At 41.8% G+C, this 12,038-nt stretch overlaps 2 protein-coding genes across 2 annotated transcripts; one reads left to right on the top strand and one right to left on the bottom strand.

Annotated features, from left to right (window-relative positions):
* Positions 1-6,507: 6,507 nt before the first annotated feature.
* Positions 6,508-7,413, bottom strand: LOC109623167 (uncharacterized). Its single transcript, XM_029853564.2, has 2 exons — positions 7,315-7,413; positions 6,508-7,244 (listed from the first exon to the last, which is right to left on the bottom strand). Exons 1-2 carry the CDS (start codon positions 7,396-7,398, stop codon positions 6,588-6,590), a joined length of 741 nt encoding a protein of 246 aa, XP_029709424.2. The 5' UTR covers positions 7,399-7,413; the 3' UTR covers positions 6,508-6,587.
* A 286-nt stretch (positions 7,414-7,699) lies between these two features.
* On the top strand, positions 7,700-8,552 carry LOC109622021 (uncharacterized). Its single transcript, XM_020076216.3, has 2 exons — positions 7,700-7,769; positions 7,834-8,552. The coding sequence occupies exons 1-2, from the start codon at positions 7,722-7,724 to the stop codon at positions 8,458-8,460; spliced, it is 675 nt and encodes a 224-aa protein (XP_019931775.3). The 5' UTR covers positions 7,700-7,721; the 3' UTR covers positions 8,461-8,552.
* Positions 8,553-12,038: the final 3,486 nt, after the last annotated feature.

Raw genomic sequence — 12,038 nt, 5'->3', positions numbered from 1 at the left:
GCCATTTACTCTGTAGTTCAAGTACGATTCGAGAAACCGTGGAAGTAACGGAGTCCCACTTGTCCGCCCCCATACACATCCTTTCAACAATGTTGTCAGGCGTGATATCTCTACCGCATACCTCCTGCATACTCGACCTTTGCTCCACGAAACGTGGACATTCAAAGAGCACATGCTCCGCGGTCTCGTCGCAGTCTGCACACTCCGGACATGCGGGGGAGCCTGCGTGTCCGAATCTGTGCAGATACCACCTAAAGCACCCATGGCCTGACAGAATTTGAGTCAAGTGAAAATTCACCTCGCCATGGGGCCTGCTCGTCCACTTGGACACGCTCGGTATGAGCCTGTGTGTCCATCTACCCTTGCTGGAGGAATCCCATTCGCTCTGCCACTTCAGCATAGACGAGGTTCTGGCGATACGCCTCGCGCCTCTTATGCCGCGTCGCTCGAAGCATCCTCTGCCACCACCACTAAAGCTATGGGCATCATGCCCGCTAGCACACATACCGCGTCCTTTGAGACCGTGCGGTATGCGCTCACCACCCTAAGGCACATCAGCCTGTGGGTACTCTCAAGTCGCTTCACGTTTCGGTTAACCACTAGCGCCTTCGACCATGCAGCGGCGCCATACCGTAGTATGGAGACCGCTACTGCCGCGAGCAGCTTACGCTTACTCGAGACTATTGCCGAGCTGTTTGACATTATCTTTGACAATGCCATTATCGCCATGCTTGCTCTTTTGCAGGCATATTCTACGTGGCTTCCGAATTTCAGCTTATCGTCGATCATGACCCCCAATTGCTTCAGTGAGCGCTTAGAGTTGATCGTGCATCCACCTGTGGTGACCACTGCCTGCTGTTCAGACTTGCGGTTGTTTACCACCTCCACCTCCGTTTTGTGGTGCGCGAGTGCCAAATGTCTCGACCTCATCCAATCCTCCACTATGCCAATTGCGTGAGTTGCTGTCAGTTCCACTTCCTCTATCGACTCGCCGTATACCACGAGGGTAATATCATCGGCGAAGCCGACCAGCTTTACGCCCGGTGGAAATTTGAGCCTCAATACGCCATCATACGCCGCGTTCCATAGTACCGGGCTCAAGATGGACCCCTGCGGTACCCCTGCGGTGATTTTGTAGCTCCTCTCGCCTTCCCGCCTTCCTTGGGTATACCAACGGTCATATGAAGTAAACTTCTAGAACAAACAGGGAACGAGATAGTTCGAGTAAAGATGTCGAGATGAAGTAATTTCGATCTGTAGAAAATCAAGACTGAAGTACAAACTTAGCTAGATGTTTATGATGCTAATAATTGTACGTTTTGGACAAACGGTCAACTTCTTCCTCTGTCTTCCTGTTTTCTTGCTGACGCATGTTTTAGATTTAAAAAAAATATCACAACATTATGAAACTTGTTAGACAACAAGAGATTTCAAGAATTTTCAAATTATTCTCGATACGTAAAAATGTTTCAACTACGCGTCAATTCGACACAATGAATGATTTACACGATTTGGATCCATAGTCATGAAACAAGGAAGTTTTAATATTTTACAGTTTTCTGTGTGTACGTCATGAGCTTAAATAAAATTTCACGGCACTGTTTGTAAGGTGCCTGGATAACTATTATGGAGTAATGCATAAAATGATAAGTTGCACTTAAAAAAAAATAGCAAATACATTTTGGTTGGATCTATAGTTATGCAACAGAGTGTATGACCGAAAAACATTTCCATGTTTTTGAGGGGGTGACCCCAAACTTTTGCACGGGAGTGTATACAGGAATTCATTCTGTCGGTAGTTACTTTTGAATTTCAATTGACATTAGGAAGCCACCACTAAAAAAAAAAACAAAATGGATTTGATACACCTTAAAATCTTCATTAATTTGGCTCATTTTTGGATTGAAAACTTGTTTTGCATGTGAATTGAGAATTTGATGTGTCACGGAGAATCGGAGAAAAAAGTTTTAAAGTGAACAGGTCATACATACAAGCATGTAGGGGAACCAACGTATTTTGGACACAGCGTTACGCCAATATATTTTGGACACTTTCATTTGTTTTTACCGTAAGTGTCCAAAAAATATTGGCGCGTTGCTGTGTCCAAAATATGTTGGTTCCCCTATGCAGCTCGTATGTCGGAAGAACGATAAGTTAAACCATATTCACAAAAAAAACAGGAAGGGACGATCGGCTTCGCACTTTGGCTTTTTGCAGTTGAGGTCGACTTAAGGAATCTAAGCGTTCACATCGACTGGAAGTGATTGGCCCAGGACCGAGAACAGTAGAGGCGAATGCTTCATTAGGCGTAGACTCACCGCTACGAGTTGTAGCCCATTAAGCATCTCATAACCTTCACGTACCCGACCCCCGTCAACTTATTTTCAAAATGCTGGGGTCAGGGGGTGTGGGAGAGTTCTTTCTTGCCAAATGGCTAAAAGTGATTATTTCGTGTGCTATTGTGTTTGAGAGGCCCCAGCACAACTTGTTCCAGGTGTTCCGGAGCGGCCACATCAGTTGATACATACTTCAGTCATTTTTTTCTGTCCCATTCTCTTGAAATCATGAAGAATGATACGCCGCACGGCATGTTTTGGATGCAAATCAGAAATGTCTCCGATTACACCCCCGTGGAACCTATGCTAGATGTCCCGGGGTGGCCATATTAGTTGATACAGACTTCAGTCTTTCGTTTCTGACTCAGTCATTCGAAATCCTGAAGAATAATATGTCGCACGGCATGTTAGGGTTGGAAACCAGATGTGTCCCCAATGAGGCCTCGCGGAAGCTGTCACGGGAATGCGGATGGGTCAACTTATTCAAATTTGGTTATGGCAATTGTGTTCACAATAACACACGAAATAATCACTTTTAGCCATTTTGGCAACCCCCTGACCCCAGCACAAACTGGAATGTCCCCAGAATGGTTCCGGATATGGCATGGCCACTTGAGTATAATAAACTTGCACCAATTTATGATCTATTGAGGGCGACATACTCCCAAGACCATCATAACTTCTCGGAAGAAGAAGGCAAGAGCTGCTCTTGCGAGTTGAAGAAGCAGATGAACCGGATAAGTCAACGGCTTAAGGGGCCGTTCATAAACCACGTAGACTTTATGGGGGGAGGGGGGGGGGTCTGGCCAAAGTCTACGCTCCATACAAATTTTAAAATTTTTGTATGGACGAAAGTCTACGAGGAGGGAGGGGGGGGTCTGAAATGACCAAAATTTGGTCTACGTGGTTTATGAACAGCCCCTTATGAGAGCGTTTTTTTTTTCGTAATCGCACGTCAACGTTATAGGTCCACCTTAGGAAAGCCCCAGTGGCTTTTGATAATCTGAAATAGGTATATTTTGGTACCTATGATTGTATACAGCAGCACGCGATAAGTGGGGTAAAAATTAGCTCAGTTCGTTAATTCTTAGCTTACTAGCTAATTGAGCGATAGGCAGCGGTAAATCTGCCAAAGGTAAAGTGCGTAACCTCGGTGCGTGCAGCCGCAGCCTGAATTAGAAAGTCTGTTATCGGATTTTCGGATTATTTCAAGTGGGTGGCTGTTTTACTCAATGAACATTGTGATTATCATCATTTTATTTGCTTATCGCTCTGTTTTATTACACCACGGTGAGCCTTGCTTCTGTTGATGATGATTTAGTAGGCAAGCTTCTCCAACAGACAGATCTTATCGAGTAACCACAGACCCGGAAAGTTACAGTTCCTATTGTCGAGGTCGATGTCGAAGCACTTGCGCACCAACAAAAACGGAGGTGGTGGTGGTGGTGGTGGTAAACAACCGCAAGTCTGAACAACAGGCAGTGGTCACTACAGGCGAACACACGATCAACTCTAAGCGCTCACTGAAGCGATTGGGGGTCATGATCGACGATAAGATGAAATTCGGAAGCCACGTGGAATATGCCTGCCAAAGGGCAAGCATGGCGATAATGGCAGTGTCAAAGATAATGGCAAATAGCTCGGCAATAGTCTCGAGTAAGGGTAAACTGCTCGCGCCAGGAGCGGTCTCCATACTACGGTCTCAAAGGACGCGGTATGCGTGCCAGTGGATAAGATGCCCATAACACTATAGTATAGCGGTGGCAGAGGATGAAGAGGGCTTCAAGCAATGTGGCATAAGAGGCGCGAGATGGATCTCCAGAACATCGTCTACGTTGAAGTGGCCAAGGGAATGGGACTCCTCCAGCAAGGGTAGATAGACACACAGGCTCATACCGAGCGTTTCTAAATGTGCTCTTTGACCTTTGGCCATGCTTCGTGGAGCAATGGTCGAGTATACAGGAGATATGCGGTAGAGCTCGGGTTCAAGAGCGCTTGGTAGTGGATGACGGGGACGGTCAAGGTCTGCAGCAATCTAACGGTGACCTTCTTTGGATCGATGGCGAATCGGGCCGGCGGGACGACGGTGCCCGGTGAAAGGGGTTTTGACGGAGTATACCGGTGGTCGGAAATCGGGACCTAGAGGTGGCTTTCAGCGACTACGGCGCACAACTTGTCACCGAGCTGGAAATAGCACGAACGATTGAGGTGGCCTCTAGACCAACCGAAACGTGGCCGGTTTGAGCTGGTGATCCGACCAGATCCAGAACCAGTCGTGGCTGTTGTTGGCACTTGGCGAAGCTTGGTAACGTAGCTTCTATCTCGGAATCTTCCGTAAAACGATTCTCATCCCGGGCTAAATTGCCAACTTCTTAATAGGCACGTCGAATTATCTCCAGGAACAAACTCGGAAAAAAAAAAACTTCTTGGCGTAATGCACACCGGTTGATAGATGCCACTCGACTGCCCGTCCCTCAGGCTATCGACTCCTCTCAGCCCCTAACAGACACTCAACCTCCAGATGCGGGTGACCGTTTTGCTGCATCCGCCCTTTTATCGCCGCCGCGATCAGTTTGTCACCCATCTTTTGGTTTGCGTTCGGAGCCACTCCGGACAACATTGTTGAAAGGATGCCCGTATATATCCGGCGGACAAGTGGGACTCCGTTACTTCCACGGTCTCCCAAATCGTACTTGAACTACAGAGAAAATGGCGGGCCGACCAACAGCAAGTTGAGTTGCAACCACCCCCACCCCCTCTCTATCAGAGAGCTTGAGTCCAACGAGTAGTCGTAGTCTATAGAACCGTAATCCGGGGTAACATTGATCAAACTTTTTGATTTTTCTTGAATAATTCTCTTGTTAAAGCAAACTTTACATGTTTTATATTTTTAAACAAGTACTGGTCCTCTGAACATGTGTTAAGCTACCCGAAAAAGTATTGTGAAACTATTAAACATATCAAATGGGCTTTTTATTCTAATTTTTGATTTTGTTGATTTGGGGTAACATTGATCATGTCAGTGATCAATGTTTGTTTGTATTGAAAATACTCTTACTTACTAAATTTGGGGTCTCTGATTTCAAATATGTTGTCCAAATTCTTGCAAGTTATGTACTTTTTGAGTTATTTTAAAATTAAAATCCTCTAAACCGGGAAAAACGCCTGAAGGTAGGCAATGACTGAAGGAATTGATAGCCTATTTTGAATAAATCGTAAATTACACTCACCTCGTGGAGAGTCGTTTTCATAGCTCTGCCACGGCTTTGGTATGCTGGTGCGACCCTTGCTCTATCCGGAAAACTTTAAGATAAAACTACAAGGATAAAAGTCCTCCATACACTGTTTTTTGATATCATGCTTCTAAGCTGAGAAAATAGCAAGTGAGTGTTCCCACCCCTGCAAAAGTGAAGGTAACAAAATATCACTTTAAGGAGACTGACTCTTTTATCGTATTAACTATTCGATAAGAACTTTGATTACAATCGGTCTTTTCCAAACTCTCGTATGGATCGACAGTCTATTGAGGGCTGATCATTTCGTGCGAATGCCGGAGAAGCAAAAATGGCATTAAAATTGTATGCACGACGTGGAGGAGGGTATAGGTACCGTAAACATGTTAAAGGAACCCCGCACATTGACAAAATATACCGCATTTAGTTCACTACTGGACTGCGAACTGCGACATTATAAGTGCAAAAACGTAAATAAAAGTGCGCGATTGCATCAAAACAGGTTGATGTCTTCGGCGCACTATTTCTTCAATCTATGAAGAACAAGTGCTCTGAAGACACCGAGTTGATTTGATGCAATCGCGCACTTTTATTAGCGTGTTCGCACTCGTGGAAACTAGTGCGATAGTCCAGTGGTGAACTAAATGCGCTATAAGATAACTACGTTAACTTTCGGTCGTTGTGCTACGTTTAGCTGGGCTACGTTTTAACTGGGCGCCCGTTAAGTGGGCTATAGCCCAGTTAAAACGAAGTCAAACGCCATTTTTTGACGTGAAGCACAATTTGTCAAGGTTGGTAGTCCTGAAAATCTATTGTTTAAGATTATTTGACAGCTCAAAACTTAGCCCACCTAGTGAAAGTCTTTCACTAACTGGGCTAAGAGCTTAGTGCAACGAACGAAAGTTGACTGTATTGTTGACATGCCTACTGCAGCTCTATAATAACCCGCACAATCCAAATTGGTTTTGGCAGCATTTATAATTGTTTATTATTTAATTAAAGTTTATTAATTTGTTGTTTATTGTTCTTTGACACAATCTTCCGAAAACTTGCGCAGTCTTTCAATTTCATCGTAGAAAACTGTTTGAAGCTCATCCAAGCAGTTCGTGTACTGTGACTGTTTATTACTGAGATCAATCATGAAGCTACGAATGATGTCGTCAAAGTCCGGAATGTCATCCGTTATATCGATTTTCAGTTTGCTGATGGTGTCTGCCATCGATTCTGGCCTAGTGATGATATTGCTCGGCTTGAAGAATACCTCGAAAATACTATACTTCTGGATTTTAGCCTCGCCTTCAGCGAATTGTTCGTACATTTCAGCAACGACCTTATCGATGGAGTCATCCAGCTTCTTGATGCATTCGCTGTACTTGTTGCCAGCCCAACCCGTGATACCCATTAGACCCCAAATGTTATTGTCAAAGCACCATTCCTCGATAGTTTCGCCATAGTTGAGTAAGTTCAGTTCCGCGTCCATCACCACCTTAAGAGAGTTCGTCTTCAGCGTCAGTGTTTGATTGTAGAAAGTGTTCAGCTCACCCAAGGCCTTTTGCTTTGACTCGTACAATTTGTTGATCGTGATATCATGCGCGCTCTGATAGTCTGGCAAAATTTCACGGAGCTTGTCGACAGCGTTCAAAGCAATGTGGCGCACTTCAGAGTATTGCGCATTCTAAACGAGATGATAGGAGAAAAATCTGAATATCCACACGTACTTCTTGCGAATGTGTTGTGATACTTACGGCAACAGCCAATAAACCAAGGAAAAGCAAAATTTTCATGACGAAGGTTTGCCAGAAGTATACGCCTGAAATGATGCTATTCATGATTTGTTCCGGATTTTATAGAACGAATTTAGTCGAGCTATTAATCTAATCTGGTTATCAATAAATTCAAGAAGTGGGTCCGATTGACACATGATACTGTCAAGATACTGCACAATCCTTACTTTTTTTCACAGCGATACTGCATAATCCTTACTTTTTTTTTCTTTGAGAGGTAGTTTCACTCACCGTATATTACCATCTTGGTACACACAATAAGATAAGATGAAATGCAAAGTTGATATCCGAGTTATTTCCAATATAAAAGACCCAATAAATGGTTTATGGCACATAAATCTGCGTATTCTACTCGGCGACTGTTCATTATGAAACTGTTACAAGTTGTTCTGGTGTTGGTTTTCGTGGCAATAATTGTAAGTAGGAGGTTTACGTTCGAAACGAATATTAATAACGACGTCGACTTAATTTTAATTCAAGGCTGCAAAAGTTCCACATACAAGACAGAGCTCACTGAATGTGCTAGCCCAGGTGAAATCAGCGATTCCCAGTAAACGGAGTAGATCCAGCCAGCAGACCACCGAAGATGTGCTCAATAATTTCTTCCGCAGCGTTCTGACAACACAGACTGAGGCTGTCCATATGGTCTTGGCCATCGAAGACGATTTGACGACCTTTGGCGAAAGTATCGAATACTGGTGTTGGGAATACAACGCCTTAACGCTGGAAAGCACCGTAAGGTGGATTGGCGGGGGTTACAGCGATTGTTTGGACAAGCTGGACACATCTGTCGCCGAATTACTTGCTGAAGTAATTGGTCGTAATCATGATCAGGAGGAGGATCTAAGTCAGTACCATGTATTCGCACTCTTCCGGAAGAGCAACATTATCAGCAATCCAGAAGCCATCGGAAACAATATTGCTTCGATCGACTTTGGCATCACAAAGGACATCCCGGAGCTTGGCGGCGAACTGTCTGCTTTTGAAAACAATTTGAACGAGATACTTACTGCATATTCTAAATGTTTGACTCAAAAGTTTATCTCTCAGCAGGAGGTTTTTGATAATATTCTGAAGACCTCTAAATTATGTGCAGATATTGACTGAAAATGCTAAAGACCAATTATCACAAAAACTGGCGATGTAGAACATGCTGTAAGCGTTCAATAAAGCACTTTTTTCACAAAACTAAAAGACTTATGGATATTGGATAGATTTCTGACACTATGTCGATTGCAACCAATTCGCCTTGAAATTTCTTGAAACCGATAGCTGTGTTTGCTATGAGCGAAACAACGCTTCCGTTGCCACCTAGCGGCAAAAATCGAAAACTTAAGATTTCTGCATACATTTGGCCAAGTACAAACTTCAAGCCTGTTGAGAGCCCCCTTAGGCTTGACCGATTTTGCTTAAATTTTGAACGTAGTTTCTGGGAGTCCAAAACAACTGATTTAGGAGGTAAGACTATGTATTTTCGAAATGTTTGGTTTTCATACAAGTGTGGGCCACCCTAGTGAACACGGGAAACGACATAAACACAAAAAGGTGAAAAAATCTTAAGCACAGACTTGTTAGAATCCCAAAATGGCCGACTTTGGTACCTACTCACGATTTCGAGGACACAAATCTCTTCGTTAACCAAACCAGCGTACCTGATCTTTCTAATTTTAAGCTTAAAACAAGTGAGTAAGAACAGAATAATAAAATACACGGTTGTGTGAAGCTTGCTTGTGCGTTTGAACTTCTGATGCACTGTTGAAGCGGGATTTGAAGACGTTTGTCCTTAACACTTGGTGGCTCTTTCTAAAGTATAGTACCGTCTACCCCCGACACCTCATGCAAACCAACGGGGTTCAGTTTTCAATTTAACCCTAAAAGGGATACCTGGGGTCCATTTGGACCCCAGGCGCTTTCAGAGCTCGTCTTTGATGGAACACACTCAGAGAGGTGGCGAAACTGAGGCCATGAAGGTATCCCTTTTAGGGTTAAACTTCTAGTAACCCTGTGGGCATCGAAAAACACACTGATGGTAACCTTTTTTGCTGTTTTGTTTTGATTCTGTGTTCCGTTTCACCCCCTTCCATGAGCAGAATGACGTTTGAACCATTTTTAGTTTGAACGATGTGCAGATTAGAGGGGGTTAAATTAAAAAGTGTTCAGATTAGATTAGGTCAAACCAACGGGGGTAGACGGTAGAGGTCAGAAGGGGCAAAAATTGCATAGGGGAGCAAAGCCCAAAATGCCAAGATGGAGTAAAATGGCCAACTCATAAAATCATTCCTGAATGGGACTTGAACATTAGTAGGTGAATGGTGTAAATATATGTTTACATTGAATATTCTTCTAAAAGCTGGGCCGCTAGGGTTATTTTATTACCAGCTATGTTTTTCCAAGGAGATTGAGGCACACATGGAGACGCATGGTTGTTGATGTCTACGCTATCCATGTTAGGGGTCATTCAAGTATGACGAGACGACCATCATTTAGCGGGGAGGAGGCTCCACTCCATGTATTGAAAATACGAGAAAAAACGATGAAAGTTTAAAAAACGGCATCTTACTCCACTTTTCTCTATCCTTCCTTTTTGCAAGGCTCTATTGATTGGAATTGAAACGATTTCATCTGAAAAGTGGTTATTTCCATGCATTCTTGCTTATTTCATCCGGTCAGGAGGTTAAGAAGTGTAAAAAAGCGTAGCACTCTTAAAAGGCCTCCAAGATATTTGCATGCTTGCGTCTAACTTTTGTATGCTTGTAAAATGTCATGAGGCACGCTAGGTATATTTTTTTCTATCACGTACTGATTTATCGACCGTATTCTATAATTAACTTGATGATTTTGTGGCTATATCGGTCTCTTTCTACTCATAAGTATAAGGGAGTAGAGATCAAAGTGGATAATGAAATGATAGATATGATAGAATTCGCTAGGTAGCGAACAATGTGAAAATTTTATAGAAGGTGAAATTAGGCAAGTAGTCCATGTATTGAACGAATACATCGAATGCGTGAAACTTCTGCCGTGCGACCTGTGCTTTTAAACAGATCGGCTTGGTTGGTAGTTCATACCACCTTACCAAGACTGGCACCTTACCAGCACAGGTCGCACGGCAGAAGTTTCACGCATTCGATGTATTCGTTCAATACATGGCCTACTTGCCTAATTTCACCTTCTATAAAATTTTCACACTTGTTCGCTACCTAGCGAATTCTATCATATCTATCATTTCATTATCCACTTTGATCTCTACTCCCTTATACTTATGAGTAGAAAGAGACCGATATAGCCACAAAATCATCAAGTATATTTTTTTCTTAAGCTAGGATCTAAGCAACTTGAATTCAACTTTAAGTAAAACTTGAGGATAACATCATTTTTATTTGAAAAAACAAATTTTCCACGAAAGTCGAACGTTTTTGAAAGAAATTGCCTATATTAAGACTCAAATGAGAATCGCATATTATCCTAAACTGAAAAAACGCTTCCCCAGAATGACAAAAATGCGAACTAAACCAGTGTGTCCAATTGGCAGCCTATTTATTGCATCCATAAACAAATAGAAACGCTCCATAGAAAATCAAAAAGCGCTCCATAAAGAATGAGCATATGTTCCATGAAAATGTGCAATATTATCCATGAATAATTGAAAACGTTCCAGACTTTATAAAAAATGTACCGGTAAAACATTAAATTTTCTCATCAAAAGTGATATTTTGCACCAATAAATCATACTGAAATGCTCCATAAAAAAATATAAATGCTCCATAGAAAAATGCAAATGCTCCATAAACAATTAAAATTGTACCCATAGAAAATTGAATATTGCTCCAAAGAAAAAAATTAAATTGCACCATAAAAAATTAAATTGCACCATAGAAAATAGATGCATTCTTCATAAGTATTATCAAACTGCACCATAGAAAATATTAATTGCTCCATGAAAAATTAAAAATCCTCCAAAGATAGCATATTCTCATAATTAAATTCGCCAGGCCTGAATTGCTTAACATTGCATTGCTTTAGTGGTGCAAATGTTTACAGTTATGGAGAATTTTCAATTTTTTTATGGAGCAAATTGTTTTTTATGTGGTTCAGTTTGATAATACTTATGGAGCATAAACTATTTTCTATGGTGCAATTTCAATTTTTAATGGTGATATTTAATTTTTCTATGGAACAATATTCAATTTTCTATGGGTACAATTTTATTTTTCATGGAACGTTTGCATTTTTCTATGGAGCATTTGTTTTTAATTATGGAGCATTTCAGTATTGTTTATTGGTGCAAAATTTCACTTTTAATGACAAAATTTTATGTTTTACCGGAACATTATTTATAAAGTATGGAACGTGTTCAATTATTTATGGGTAACATTGTACATTTTCATGGAACATATGTTCATTTTTTTATGGAGCTCTCTTGAATTTTCTATGGAGCATTTGAAATTTGTTATGGTTGCAATAACCTTTTGCCTGTGCAATTGTCATAATTGACTAGAAAAAAATGGGCATTCTTATTTTCTTCAATTTGTGGACCATTTTGAGAAAAAGTGCTTTCTTAGATATGGAACATTTGCCATTCTCAATTGAGCCTTAAGGTGTCATAATGCATCACTAAGCTTTCAAACGAATCATTGACTTTTTGCTTTTCAATGATTGCTTGCCTCGCGTTTTTGAAGTCATAA

This window comes from Aedes albopictus, chromosome 2 (genome assembly GCF_035046485.1).
Source record: "Aedes albopictus strain Foshan chromosome 2, AalbF5, whole genome shotgun sequence".
Lineage (NCBI taxonomy): Eukaryota > Metazoa > Arthropoda > Insecta > Diptera > Culicidae > Aedes > Aedes albopictus.
The sequence above is the reverse complement of the archived record's forward strand: the minus strand, read 5'-3'. Positions and strand labels throughout refer to the sequence as shown.